This window comes from Trachinotus anak, unplaced genomic scaffold, assembly GCF_046630095.1.
Source record: "Trachinotus anak isolate AG129_WGS33_773 ecotype Australia unplaced genomic scaffold, CSIRO_AGI_Tana_v1 ptg000013l, whole genome shotgun sequence".
Classification (NCBI taxonomy): Eukaryota; Metazoa; Chordata; class Actinopteri; order Carangiformes; family Carangidae; genus Trachinotus; species Trachinotus anak.
In genome coordinates this window covers 19,098,482-19,113,906 of record NW_027273864.1, presented here as the reverse complement: position 1 = coordinate 19,113,906, position 15,425 = coordinate 19,098,482, and the positions used below count along the sequence as shown (strand labels likewise).

The 15,425-nt window shown below is 39.0% G+C and overlaps 1 protein-coding gene across 2 annotated transcripts in view; it reads right to left on the bottom strand.

Moving 5' to 3' along the window:
- pax7a (paired box 7a) overlaps nucleotides 1–14,969 on the bottom strand; it is a 47,085-nt gene extending 32,116 nt beyond the window's left edge. Inside the window, exons 1-4 of one of the 2 annotated variants that reach the window (XM_071494690.1) lie at nucleotides 14,494–14,969; nucleotides 12,935–13,170; nucleotides 11,981–12,125; nucleotides 11,400–11,528 (exon numbers count right to left, since the gene is read on the bottom strand). In XM_071494690.1, the coding sequence (XP_071350791.1) occupies nucleotides 11,400–11,528; nucleotides 11,981–12,125; nucleotides 12,935–13,170; nucleotides 14,494–14,578 (595 nt within the window). In that variant the 5' untranslated portion in view covers nucleotides 14,579–14,969. The remainder of the gene's footprint in view (nucleotides 1–11,399; nucleotides 11,529–11,980; nucleotides 12,126–12,934; nucleotides 13,171–14,493) is intronic. The other variant, XM_071494691.1, reaches the window with a different exon arrangement.
- Nucleotides 14,970–15,425: the final 456 nt, after the last annotated feature.

Sequence of the window (15,425 nt, the reverse complement as noted above, 5' to 3'; positions counted from 1 at the left end):
TTACAGTGCTTGGCATTAATTTCTGAGATCCCTCCATATTGAGAGGTTGTAATGTGGCACAGTAGCAAAGCTTTTTATACTGAGACTACATATTCCCCAAGGAGAGAATGACTGACGATGCAGAAATAAGCCCATTAGTTGAAAATAGGGGACAACATTTGAAGTTGTTATTTTGTCGGCTAGGACAGGAGCTCCACCCCACTGTTTGGACAACTGCTTTCACATTTTAACTTGGTGGGAAAAAACACATTTCTGATTCGCAACACTTAGGGAACATGTTTATTGTCTTTGTGGTTACGGAAAAAAAAAAACATGCACAATTAAAACAAATGAATATTTCAGTGGCAAAGCAGATCAAGAGCATAAAATGTGAAATGTTCTGGCGTTAAGTAGCATAGGCTAATGGCGATTCTTAAACTAGCAGACCATGGTCAGTGTCCCTCATTCATCACTGAGGGAGAGCATGGGCGCACTGTGCTAAACGTAATTACTGTTGCACATTATGTGGGCTATTCCTGTATTGTAATAAAATTAGCCAGAAATGCTTTTTGTCTTTTCTAATGCAGCTCCATGGTAACCAGTGGATGGTCATAATGCAACACACTGTCCTGATCTGTGCCAGCTGTCAGAGTTTGACAACCCTAGCTGGCAAGGCGAATTGGAGGAAACTACATTTCTTTCAATAAATTGTGTGGCTCTGACCTACTCATCCATTGCGCAATTTAGCATGGACATAATAAAGCTCGAGATGTCCTGATGTACTCTATACTCATTTTTGTGATCCTTCAGCTTTATTGTTTGGCAGAATAACAATGGCTTAATCGCCGAGACAAAGATCTATTTCTGCCAAAAGTCCTGCTCATTATTACACTGTCCATCTTAAAATTTTTTTCCTGAGATTACCTCAGGCAGGCACGGAATTCAATTGCACCATACAGTCAACTCTACATTCCTCAAAAATACAGACAAAAACCTTTAACAATAAGAAAATGTTAATGCTGTGCAGACAACATTCATTTAAAAAGGCAGGACTGCTGGGTACTAATTGTAAGTTGACCACTTTTTTACTAATTAAATGATCATGCATTATAAGTAATATCATATAATCATGTATGAGTCTGTATGTAAAAACTGACTTTCGCAGGGTTGAAAAGCAAACAGTCAAATTTGACAGAATAAAAAAGGACAGCGCTGAGTCAGTTTGGCCCATTATAACAAAATGCTGCTGATTTCTCTGCTTGAAAATGTTATTTGGCTTAAATCAAAGAGGCAACTACATGCAAAGGCTTGTAAATATACTGCAGAATAACTGGTGCACCGTTCACAAATTCTGAAGGGGCTTTGTCATTATTTGACATTATCTGTGAGCATTTATAAAACAAAATTTATGTTGTCTGGTGGATAACGCATTAGGCAAAATGAATACAATTTATGCAATGACATGGTTAATTAAATACTGCTTACAGCTGAAATCACTCTGTAAACTCTCTGTCCCCTTTGGCATTTCACCTAGTTGAGACAAAACCAAAACCTACAGTCTTCATGAGGACAACAGTAGGAGAAGTATATAATCTGATCAGTCTGTGTGTGGGGCTTATTTTCTATGTTGTGTGATGCTGTGATGCCATGAAGGCTCAGAATCAGTTTATTGCTTGTTAACATTGTTATTGGTGCTTTCTGACAACAGGCACCATTGTCTGTATAGGTCGTGAGGTCAGTTAATTACGCTTGTTTATTGCAGCAAAATGACGGCAGCTTCTCTAATGATGTGTGCAGAACAACTGCAGAAGGAGGTTTGTTTCAGCAGATGTTACCTGAATTGAACAGTTTTTTGTTATTTTTTTCCTTTTTTTTTTTCCGGAAGCCAATCAGAAAGACGCCAAGAGGACATCTCAAAGCAATTAAATGAGATTTCTGTCTGATAACAAATACTATAGGTTTTTCCATTAAAATCTTTGAAACTAATCTCACCCGCTGAGAACACTTGTCTCCCCTCGTGGCATGGCAAGGAATCAGCAGTGAGAGATAAATAAATGGCCTTTAAAAAACATTGGCCCTCTTGTCAAGACACATACCCACTCGAGAGCAGCAACAGTCCACATGTCAAGCCATTCTCTTCCCATTTCCTCTGCTCTCTTTGCTAAGACACTCCTGTCTAATGAAGTAGAGGGACTGAAATCCCACAGGGCTGCAGAGCTCTGTCATCCCTGAGTGTTGTTTTCCCCCTGGACAGGCCAGTCGTTGTCCACTATTCAAGGTAATACTCACCAATCAGGATTCATTACAACCCCAAATCTATGAATGAACTGCCCACCGCAAACGCAAACACACAACTGCCCGGGAGAAGAAATAGGCCTCCCAGGGATCCCCTCCAAACTAAATTGGATTGCCAATGCGGCCCACAGACATTTGAGAAGTCGAGAAAAACAATGGAGCAGATAATAAATACTCCAAAGCCACAATGATGACTCCACTTGGTAAACTAACACAGTATTGATCGTCTTCTTTTTTTTTGTGTTTGTTTAGAAAAGCCTCATCCCTGCTAATAGCTGTCTGAGAGTGTAATCTCTCCCTTGTCCTCCCCCTCCTCTCCTCCCCTCCACATTCCCTATTATGTGGTTTCTTTCAGCGCGCCTCAAATAGTTTAGGTTCAGTGTCGCACTGGGGTACGGGGCATGGGACTGGGGACCAATTGTTTGCTAATGTTGACACCTGCCAGAGCAGGCTTGGTCTATTTGGGGCCCGCCAAGCTGCAAACTGGATGCTCCCCCTCTTTAGCGAGATTAAGTGTGGGTTGCTGGGGTCACAAATCACTGGACTCCCTCTGATGTTGTGAGGCACAGAGCCAGAGACTGAGAGGACTAAAAGAGAAAGCTGGAGAGGGAGGAACAGAGGAGGGAAGAGGGATAAAGAGTGACAGTCTATTGTTTACTGAAAAGGAGGGGAATAATGTATCTTCTTGAGTGCGCGTAACCAGTGTGTTCCATCCAAAGAAATATATCAACAGTGAATCTACAAGCACACAACAGATTTCTGCCTGGCTTTGGGTGCATAAATGATCAGGAACATTTGAAATCTCTTTGTTTAAAATTCAGCATTAACAGGAAAAACCAATTGTCACAGTCTGCACATAACAGCTTGTGCAATTTCCACACTCGAAATATAGCATTAGTAGTAAGAAAAAATATGATGCAGCGCATTAAGCCATCTGCTTTCATGATGATTCACGGGACAGACTTTCTTGAGTTCTCTTGAAAATAACCCATGCTCTTTGAGAATAAATAAACATGAAAACATGGCGCACTTAGATCCTGTGCATCTACATTCTAATTCTTCAGAGAACTGTTAAAGAAAGTGCTTATTGATCCAAACACATATTTACATATATCTCCTTTTAGGTTTATTTAAACACACATATAGTGGAAAGTCCAAGGGAGAATCAGCATGGACATAACAGACAGTGCCCAGCTCCTCCTCCTCCTCCCCCTTCCTTTGCAGATGTACATTAATTCTGAGCTGCTGCAGAAGCACCCTCTCTCCCTTTAAAACTGCTGCTGTCCAGCCTGATCGTGTCAGTTTGAAGGCCCCTATTGAAAAGTATTCATGCATCTGCCTTTGAGGCACAATAGCAGCTAGTTTATAAACTGTCTGCCCAGGCACCCAAAGGCTTTAGTTCTTATTGTTTTGCAGCCCCTTAATAAACTTTTTGGAGGAGTTCATCAACTTGCCTGAATAGCCTATGCAGCAAGTCTCAAGACAGAAAATAACAGAGGGGCCTTTTCTCCTCCCTCTTCTTTCTCTCGTCCTTTTCTAGTGGCTGTTCATCTAACAATGGTGAGAGTAGGCTGTCAGACATCACAGGGCTTTTTTGTACTAATACAAGAAAAAAAGTATTCAATAAAAAGAGAAAGCCACCTCTTAAAATGGCTATCGAAGACATTGTATTTTTGCACAGGAGGTAAAGGCAACTCAAGCTGCACAATAAGTTAAAAAAATGTTTACAAACTTATACTTATGTGGAAACATAATATATGTATATATATATATATATATATATATATATATATATGTTATAAATAAGCTGTTTTGTTGTTGACGTTGCATGACATGTTAAAAGTGATGAAAATATTTAGATTGAAGTCTGAATTTCTGAATAATAATAAAATACTGCTGGAGAAAAATAGAACAAAATATTAGTTTTTTATTCAGTCAGAGATTTGCCTGACACCTGTTAGACAGGCAGCACAGAAATGACGGATGCAATAAAATGTAATTTTGGCTGTAAGCCATTAATCCACTGTTATACCTTTAAACTCGGTGGTAAAAAAAAATTAGCCAAACTTAAAAGTCTTTAATAGATGTCTGCTCTAATTAATTTCATACCTAATTAAAACAAGGTTACAGTCCATGCAGGCTGCCCTGTTTAGCCTGCTGGATGGCCATAATTGAAGTAATAGCGGAAAAAAAGAAGCCTGCTTAGAAATAAAAGCCCGCAGCGGTCCAATTCAACAACACCACCACCCAAACGCGCTGCTTACCCCCCCCCCCCCCCCCCCCCCCCCACCCCGACCACCACCGCACACACACCCTACCCCTCCACCATCTGACCCAAAAAGGCCTCATTGGCTGCCCCGGACTAACCACCTACTGTTTCCCACCGATGCACTCGGTGCGTTTTAACACCCTAATTAGATGTGACAAGTTCAACGAGCTGGTTTCAGAACAGGAAAAGCTGGTCAGGTTATGATTTCCGAGTCAGACTCACAGGGGAATCTCTGGACAGCTGATTCCTGTCAGCCTCATTCATCTTCTTCCAGCCAATTAAACATTAGCGCTAACAAAGCGCTGGTAATTTGGGCAACAGGCCTACATTAAACGCTTAAAGTGGAAATGTAAATGGGCATGTCGGTAGGCCCAGAGCTCTAACATAATAATAATAATAATAATAACAATAACATAAATGTGATGGCACAAAATGCAAACAAAATGACTATTGATAGACGAAGTACTTATATTGTAACACACTTAGTCTGTAGTGTATGAAGTTACATTTGTTAAGGAACAAGGAACAATATAGGAGTAATATTTCAATAATTGTCAACATCAAAAATTGCATTTGCCAAAAATAATATCCCCATTTCAACCAAGAAAGATATGAAATGCTTTCCCAAATTACCTCTAATGGCACGAAATGAATTTACCTCTACATAATTAGGTTACAAAATGATTGAAAACTGTCTTCTTAAAGCTACGTTAGCTACTTAAAATAACTCCCATCCTTTCCAGATAAACTGCACCAAGAACAAGTGGTGAAACAAATTAAACAAATCAGAGATTTAAAAAAAAAAAAAAAAAAGAAGTTACACATGATTCAGCTCGCCTATTATAGGCCTACCTTTTACACCTGTTGACATGAATTTGTGATGCCGATGTTAAGGCTGTGTGTGTGTGTGTGTGTGTGTGTGAGAGAGAGAGAGAGAGAGAGGAGAGAGGGAGATAGAGTGAGAGAGGGGGAGTCAAACTTGAGCAAAAATTGAGATTCTCTGTTTATTTTGGACCACAGCCCTGCAGGCACAGCGCATGATCCCGGAGCCCCATAGTGAAAATTGGCGAAATAAAACACAGACAGAAATGGGAGACGCGCTGAAGCACCCTACTGTTGTGACAGGATACCTGGAGGGCAACACTTCCTCTTTAATTTGTCTCGTATGGTTTGAGACCCCCAACCAGACAATCAATCCTCAGAGTCTACATAAGCCCACTGAATTTAATTCTCGATGGTTAAATTATATGCTATAATTAAATATATCATTTTAAAATGCTCGGTGGCATAGAGGCATCTTATCAACTTGGTCTTCCTTTCGTTGTTATCACATTAACAGTAGCAACATCTAAAATGGGCCTATCAGCATTTGTGAGGAGGATTGCAGGCTAAACAAATGGCACCTATGGGCTTACATCTTATATTCTGATATTTTCGAGCAGGAAATGTTAACCTTGAAATGCTACTATCTGCGTCTAACAATGTGTGATCATAACCCCATAAATGAGGGGAGAAATTGAATCCTTTTAAGTTATTAAGCAGGAAAGGATTATAAACTCGTCTTTATAAATGAGCTAGAAATCCCCATGTCTTCCTCTGTACACTTTTAAATTTCCCACAAGAAGCTGGAGAGGAAAGATTGCCCCTTTTCAAGAGCCCCACAAGAGATGGAAAAACCATTTTTGTGCCCAGATAGGGAGTCGTCCCACATGGTAAGCGCCACTTTAATTAATAGACAGCCTTGAGAGGTATCACTGTCAGCCTGGATAATGGTGGCAGAGCCAGTGTTTGTGCTTCCATGAATATTTCTGATGTGATCAAAGTCAAATGCCAGCACAGAATGAATTTAAGCCTACTCCATTTTTTTTTTATTTTTTTTTTTTTACTTAGCCTAATGCTGTCGACACTTAAAGCTCCTGACACTGAGATGCCTCTCCGCTTTGGTAGGCCTACAAGCTTAAACAGCGCTCCTTAAAATTGATGCATTACTCATTACTCATAAGCAATGGGTTTCATGTTATTATTTTGCACGGTTTGCTCATGTCACCTTGCTGGAACCAATAGGCTAATTTGTTACACTGGTGGTAGCTCTGGCCATCAAATATCGCGATAGCTCATTAACAGCAAATAACACTTTATACACATTATTTTTTTTTTTTATGTAAAACATTATTTTTGAATCCAAAGCTTACATTTTGACTGATTTTTTTTTTTTTTTCACCAAAATGCTTACCTACACTTAGAGAAGGTATCTTACATTTTTGGAGATATTCTTCATCTTAAATCGACTCAGTGTTGTAGTAGCCCTAACAATCAACTGACAAAAACGACCAGGTCTTTAACTTCCCTTTAACTATACCTATTGGTTGATTGTTAAAATAGGACAGGTAGTCATTAGCCACTAAGCAACACCTTACATGATAAGAACAAAGCTTAGCTAGCTACATGGAATTAATGTGCTATTTCAGAAAATACATAACTTGAGTAAAAATGTCACCAAAATAGTCTGGTGGAAATGCTTATACTGTGATAAGTAAACATTTATATTCTGTTAAGTGCTGTAGAAAACTTAACAAATTGAGAAAAAAAAACATTTAGAGATAAGAGTGTCAACATTTATCATATTATTTCAGCTAAAATTGAAATCTGTCACACCATTTAAGGTGTAGGCTTGTATATTAAATGAGAAACTGTTGAAACAAAGCAGTTATTCCTTAATAAGAAACACCTTCACAGCCAAAGCTACTACGTTACCTGCTATTTAAGCTAGCCATGGAGTTAATGTGCTCACTATTTATACATTATATTTGATATTATTCATTCTTAGTATTACTGAGTGGTTGTTAAAGGTTATGATCATAAATCATCCCACAGACATGTCAACCTGCCACTGTTTGATACAACCAAGACAGCAGGTAGATAGCTATCACCTATGTCAAATACATAGAATCTACACAACACTGTTGTGAAAAGAAAAAAAAAACTCACTTGACTGCATAAATATTTTTTTCTTAAACATAAAATGGCTCATTATATTGCCACTGTTTACTGTACATAGACTAAAAATATATAGGCCACTTGAGTTGTTAACAAATGAAATATGAGCAGTTAAAAATCAGAATCTATACATTTTATTTTGTTTCAGTACTGAAAAGGCACTATAACCTATTTTGCCAGCTTTACAAACTTTTTATTTATTGAGCTACTGCAAATACAACCACCCCAGAAAATTATTACACATGTGTTAGTATTGTTCATTTTATTTTATTTTATTTTATTTTATTTTATTTTATTTTATTTTGCTATCGATCATGTCCTGTCTTTCAGCTCCTGCTCCCTTTATAAAAAAAATGTAGGCCTACCGATGTAAATTCCAGTGAAATGTGGCTTGAGTGGCTGCGGGGACAGGGGAGGTTAATCCGAGTTTAATGCAGTGAAGCACAGCGCAGGGTCTGGGCTATGATGGGTATGTTATCTCTGCCCAACATTTGGGTCTCCCTCAATTTCCACCCAGCCAAATAGCTGCGAGAAAGTGCAGATGGAGTCACTCTCAATGCCTGAGGAAAAAACGTTATTAATAGCTAAATAACTTCCCCATACTTTCACTGAATCTCTCTCACACACTGTTCCAGATGGATTTGTTTGAAGTGGTCTCTCGCTTCATTCCCCTGTCCTTCTCATTCAGCACGGCTTTAGACCCGAAATATAGCTACATTATATTACCATACACTTAGAGACTGGGTGTGTGTGCACGAAAGTGTGTGCGCGTGTTATAGTGTGCGCGTCCCGCATGCGTGTTTGTGACGTGGAAAAGCACAGAGGGGGCAGCTTTTCACACTTTCCATCACTGGAGGCCGAGTTTGTCGTTAATAACAGCAGAAATGATTGTTTTTGTGTGTTTTTTTTTTGTTTCTGCAGTAAACATGACTGTTCATGTGAGAGGAGGATAAGCCTGAAAAAAGTCATTTTTATGTAATTGCTTGACGTATGAAGTAAATTTACAAATCTTTGCAGGTATTTTACAGCACAAACTGAAACAGAAAGGGGGGGGGGGGGGGGGGGGGGGGGGGGGTAGATAATCTAGAGACAAGTATGCTCTCCAAATATGATAGAAAAAAAAAAAAGTTTAGGTCACACTGTAGCATCTCATAGCTATTAACTGTAGCCTCCTCTCCCTTCCCTCCTAACCTGGATGTTTAGGTTGTCTGACTTGCTCACACCTCTCCGCCGGTCTGTCACTTTCCCTCCCTGATGCTCGGATATAATCCCACATGGCATCTGTTTAATTAGATTGAGGACCTCAGGTAATCCTGCGATTTGCTGAAGTGTCCATCGCCTGTCTCTGCCTCATCTGACGGTCAGGTTGGAGGCTCAGCGTGGCAGATGGACGCCGGACAGCTGATTCACCTTCTCTCTCTGACCGGTGTGGTGCAAAACAAGGCTGCCCACGTTTGCGCAGATGTAGTGCAGCCTTTTCTCCATTACTCGCGCGTAATTAAACTTTGGCACCATGGATGGGAAACTTGTTTGTGCACAGACAGAATGGTGGGAGGACCAGGGAATCCGCTTGGTGATCACCAGGCGGTAAAACAGCTAACAGAATTAAAAAAAAAAAAAAAACGCCTATAAGGTAGAACTATTTTCGAAGCATTAAAACTTCGTTTTGGTTGGTTACCTTCTCCTATATCCTTCTGAGAAACGACAGTCGACTCCATGCAGCAAAAATGAAATTTAGAAATATTGTAATGTGGATAACAGTTTAAATACACGTTCAATAAAGCTAGATTAGCGCTAGGATAAATCCATGATGTAACCTCTGAGAAAATCAAATACACAGACCTAATAAACAAATAGATAAATAAATAAATTCTTAAAATCTGGATAAGTAAACGAAAAAAAAAAAAAAATCTCATGAATTTTGTGCCCAGGGCGAGCCACTGTGAGCTCCGCTCTGAGATGAAAGTGAAAAGAAATAAAAGGCTCTATTTAATCTGCTTTAAAACCCCTCTCCACATAAGGGCTGTGCTTCAAACTCGGAGAGTGAGGGGCTGATTGGGGATAAATACATTTCTTACCATGCCTGCGAGCTATTACACCCGGCACGAACACAGCCACCTATTCAGTAACCATCGTTTCCAGTGCTTACTCTAATAAGTATTAACATTATTAAATGCCATCCGGATGCCGGTAGTCTAAACTGCATTACGCAGAGGGGTGCGTCTCTTTTTATAGCAACGTAATTCAGTCCCAATTTAAAACATAAGCGGTGCTAAGAAAATAAAAAAAAAAAAAAAAAAAAAAATCAGAAGCAGGAACATTATGTGGATATTTTGTACCAACAGTAGAAAGTCAATAATAATGCAGTGGCAATGTAGCTCACACTTTAAAAGTCAAACTATCACATTATCCAGCAAACTGAGTTGTGCGTAAAGGACAGAGCCTTCAGAAATGCTGGCCATTTGCAGCCAGAAGGCTTCACCAACCATCTATATGAACACTGGAGATATTTGCAACAAAATGGTGACATTTTTCTCGCAACATTAATGCATGGTGTGACAGAAGAAAAGAGACCGTTTTCACGCTATCAACTGATTCTTTTCCAACACCATTATATAAAATTACAAAACTATCTACCAGCGGGGCGTACTGAATAATTCATCTCCTTTTATGTCTCTCCTTGCCCTTTGTCCAAAGTTTTCTCTCTCTTTTACCCGATGTTTGAATGAGAATGGACGGGCCCATACTCTCCTTTTCGCTGCCCTGCTTTCCAGGATTTGCTTTTGTACCTCGGACTCTTCACTTTAGAAAAGCGTCAATAGAGGGGAGGTTTTGCTCGTGAAGTCCATCTTCAAGTTTGAAAAATCTTTGGCAGTATCTTTTTTTTTTTTTTTTTTTAGTAAAAAAAAAAAAAAGTGGGGGGAAGGAGGAGGGGTGGGGGTGGTGGGGGGGTGGTGTTTGGGGGGGGGGGGGGGGGGTCTTTTCTAGACTCTTATCTGAACCCCATCCACACATGTTTGATCATCAAAAAGGCCAACCTTTATATCGCTGTGAGGATGCGCATTTTTCACTCCCCATGACCAAGAAAACCAGTAAAACTCTAAACATAATAAAATATGACAATAAACTCAAGAGTTTCTCTTGTAAACTGTCAAACAAATTGACTTCTACTCGTGCCAAAGAACTTCACGTTAACTCAGAAAAAGGAGCTCTTCACATTTTCTAATTGCATGTGATGGTGTTATATTATATCTATATTTAAATATATACAAAATGCCACAGAAATATGAAACCCACATGATATACCAATGCATTTAAGGCTATTAAAAGCTTGTAAATTCTATTGACAAATACCGACAGGGAATACCTGCATCAAAGCTTTATTTTTCCCTCCTCGCAGCATTACTAATAGAGCAAATAATAATATGAGCATTGATTTCCTCTTTAACTGACAAGTGGTGAAATGTCAGGGAACTGACATCGATTGTGAAATGGGTCAACTGTCAGCTGTCGTTTAGAGGTCGTTAAATGAGTGAATGAATGAGGAGGAATTCGCTACACAAATTAATTTTCTGCAGTTAAATACCTTCTGCCAAGGCTCTCATAAATAATTGAGTAAATGAACAACTGCTGGCTCGGAGTTAAAAGCAGGAATAAATTCTCTGTTTAGCTGCAGCTCGGATGTGGGACAATTTCCCAAGAGGACGTAAAGTAGGAAGTCTGTTTAAAACACTTGCTTCCTGCTTACAAGGCTGCAATTTACTCAGACTAGTAATAATAATTATTAGAATGATCATAATAATAAATTATTGTTTCAGACATATACAAAAGGGCCATATACTTTCTGCTGTTAACTTACATTTATCACCGAGGATGCCATCGATGCTATGCTTTGTTTTCTTTTCTCCATCTTCATCCTTCTTATCACAGTCATCCTCGTCATCTTTTTTGCCAAATCGGGCCCTCAAAACGCGGCTGATGGAGCTCACTAATGGCAACAAAAAGGTAAATGGGTGATTAGCCCTAAAACCCATAAAAGAACCATAATAATCCTATCATACATTTTTTCTTTTCTTTTCTTTTCTTTCTTTCTTTTCTTTTCTTTCTTTTTTTTAAAGGATACCATACAAAAATAGCACAGGTAAAGTTTTACATGAAGCAGCTGCGTTGAGAAAATGTTTCAAATAAAACTGTATAATAAAAGGAGCAAAATTACATTATAAATACAATAATATAAATTCACTTCTGAGGACCAAAGGCATATTTTCCCAACAGGATGACTGTTTTTTTTTCTGGGTCAGTCAGATGTGCTTCCTGCTACACTGAAACATTTTATTATCAATAACTGGGGCTTAAAACAGGTTGGATTCAAAGTGATGTTCACTCAGAGGTGATGCTGCAGTGTTCGCTGTTAATAAGGGAAAAAAAAGTGCAGCTTACCAGATGAAGCCTCACCTGAAGGAACTGTGCTTCTGTCGCACACCCCGTCCTTCAGCAGCTTATCCCGGATCTCCCAGCTGAACATACCCGGGTTTTCTCTCTTGTACTCCTCGATCCGCTTCTCCACGTCAGGAGTTGCCACCTGCTTTAGGTTTGAAATGGTGTGAATGTGAAGAAAAAAGACAAGAGGAGGGGAAATAGAAATTTTAGATAGTTGTATTTGAGAAAAATCATAAAACGGTAACATATGCCCAATATACGAATCCAAAACAGATAGAGCCTATAAATAATATACAGAACTATGGGCTAAATGATGTATAATTATAATGGTAATATTATAGGCCAGTGACTCTACTGTATAGAGGAGACAAAGAAATAGACCAACTATGAACAGCTTTTAACGGCACCACAAACACCAGTGTAAAACTAGCCTAATATATGTAATAAATATACTATAATGGAAAAAAGATCAAATATGATCATTATTTAGTATTAAATGCTCTAAATACTGTACAATCAATTACCTCTAAACACCATAAACACCATGTAAAAATAAACAGACATCTCGTGTTTTTAATGCAAATGCTTTCTTTCTTTTCTGTTTGATCGATTATGCAAAATATTGAATATTTATGCAAATAAGAAAAAATAAAACATCAGCTCTAAAGTTTGTTATGACCAGTACAGGAAAGATGTTACAGGTGTAAATGTAACTTAGGAGTCAGAAGTCTGTGATTACAGCCTATGAAGCACAGTATTATTATTATTATTATTATTATTATTATTATTATTATTATTATTATTATATTTCAGACATACAGCGACTTCAACAACAAGAGGAGGTCAAACATATTTTTTATTGTCTTCATCTTTGCACTCTATCAGGCTGCTTTGATAACACAACATCAGACGATGCCCATCTTGCGCTGCTGTAAACAACGGACCTCCACTCACCCTGGGTTTGCTGCCTCCTATGGCCCCCGGACGGATCGAGCCGGTCTCTTGGTACCGGCACAGGATTTTGGACACACAACCGTGAGAAACTCGCAGTTGTCGCGAGATTACGCAAGGTCGGATGCCGTGGTGGGCCATCTCCACTATCTTGTGTCGGATGTGATTTGGCAGGGGCCTCCCGTTGATGAACACTCCGCCAAGCTGGTTCACCCTACCCTGGCCCAGAGGGGTGGACACTGCGCCATAATAAACAATGATAGTCTCAAAATCAACCAAAACAACCACACATCATGTTCTCTAAAGCTTTCAAATGTTCACGTCTGAGCAGATGAAACTAAAATTTAGGGCTGCGGTGTATACAGCGGCATGCTTTACTATGTTGCTGACTATTTATGGGACGCAGTTTACGCGCATTATCATATTCTACATTTTCAAGAGAGCGTTGTGCCAAATTCATCCGGCATCAGTCTTGCTGACAGGATGTATCCGAGGCCACTTCAGGATCCAATTTCACATTCAAGAGACACTAAACAGGGTGACACTTCCCACCTTGATTATTCCTAGTCATGCTGTACAAATATTGATGTGATCCTTTGAGCCATCTCTTTGCTGTGTGTATTATTGCCATTTCCAGCAGCAGGACACTTGAACAAATCCCGGAGCTCGAGTAACTTGCGAGCTACGTGGTTTTTGTACATTTCAATCCAGGGCACTTGAGCACGAACTGGGCGTAATGGGAAAACTGTTTCCATAAATGCATGCAAATACAAAGTGATCTTTTTTCCGCCCATATGTTCCCATATACTTGAGTGTGATGGCCATAGGAGTTTAAAAAAAAATTACCAATTAAATTACTTCTGTGTGTGTGTGTGTGTAGCAGTCAAGATTGGACTTGCAAAAATGTTCAGAAAATGTGATAAAACAGGATTTGTTATTCTGTCATCTAAATTATAAAGATAAATTACTGTTAGATTGACTTATTATTTTGTACAGAGGATCATTTACAATACAATAATTTTTAGCCCAAGCATTATCATTAATACAATTCAAATGTAATTTGAAAGTCATAGCATTAAACATAAAAATAAATACATCAATTAGAAAATAAAATGGGTATTAATACAAATATTTAATGTAGATACTGTGGCTATAATAAGCAGGAAATACGGAATGAGTCTAGACTCAAAAAAAAAAAAAAAAATTTAAATTCAGACCGAAGTAAAAATGCATAAATGTATAAAAATGATCATCAAGATGAAATAAAACTGTTAAAAAAAAAAAAAAAAAAAGTCATCTGATTTTCAACGCTCCAACTTCTGCTTTTCTGAAACTACCTTTCAAGTTTTGATTCATTCAGGTTGTAAACTTTACTCATCACTGACTGGAGGTCGAATTTGTTCACCCTCCGTCTTATTTCCCAGCATGTCGCCGGTAACAAACTGTGCTCTGTGTGACTATCACGCCACAAGCTGACAGAGCGGAGTCCTGACGAGTTCTGTCACAGCACAAGTCCAAACAACAAACACACGCTGTCACTGTTTTTTTTTTTTTTTTCTTACCTTCCAGGGGGAAGCCGGTTCGGGGGTAGTTCTGGCCTGGCGCAGGGCGCACCATCCGAGGCACTGTTCCTGGTAAAGTAGCCATCCTACAGCTACCCGGACAAACCAGACCGGACTCTGTTCAAACCTGCTACTCTCACAAAGTCCAAGTCAAAACCCGGGACGTCTTCAAAACGGTCAGTCAGATGCTCTTTTTGCTGTCAAATCCCAATCCCAGGCGGAGAAACTGGACAAGCCCTTCTTCCACCGGGGAAAAAACAAAAGTGATGCTCTCCTCTGGTGCGATGAATGTACCAAAATGTACCAAATAAAGATAGCAACAAACAAAATTAAAATACCCTTTAAGCAGGGAACTCTACAATATGGAGGAGACAACCGAAAGTTGTGTGTCTGAATTGGAAAACTGCAGTGTTATTCTTTTCCCTTGGTGTAGTTTGGGTTCAGTATAATGTCTGCTGGCTGGTTGGAAGTAGTTTAAGTGGCCAACTTTCGTGCATGTCGTAGGAGGAGACAGCCGAGCGCTCCCATAGGCTCCCTGGCCTTTCTTTTATGGATGAAAGAGAGTGGGTTTAGCCAGGAGCCGGCCGACCAATCAGAGCGACACATTCCACTTTTAATTCACTGCTGCCTCCCTCATAAGACCCCATACACCAAACCCAGTTCAAAATGTTATTATATCCAAATGTTATTCTAAATCCTGCCTTTTCAAAATGTGTCTATGATGATGTCTATGATATTCAGCTGATCAAACCTGTGGAATATCAATGCTTTTAAAATGATTCTTTCTTTCTTTCTTTCTTTCTTTCTTTCTTTCTTTCTTTCTTTCTTTCTTTCTTCGCTCGAAAAAGAAACAAAAAACAAACAAACAAACAAAATGAATAACATAAAATAACAAAATAACAACAACAATAGCAAAAGACGAAATAAAAAAA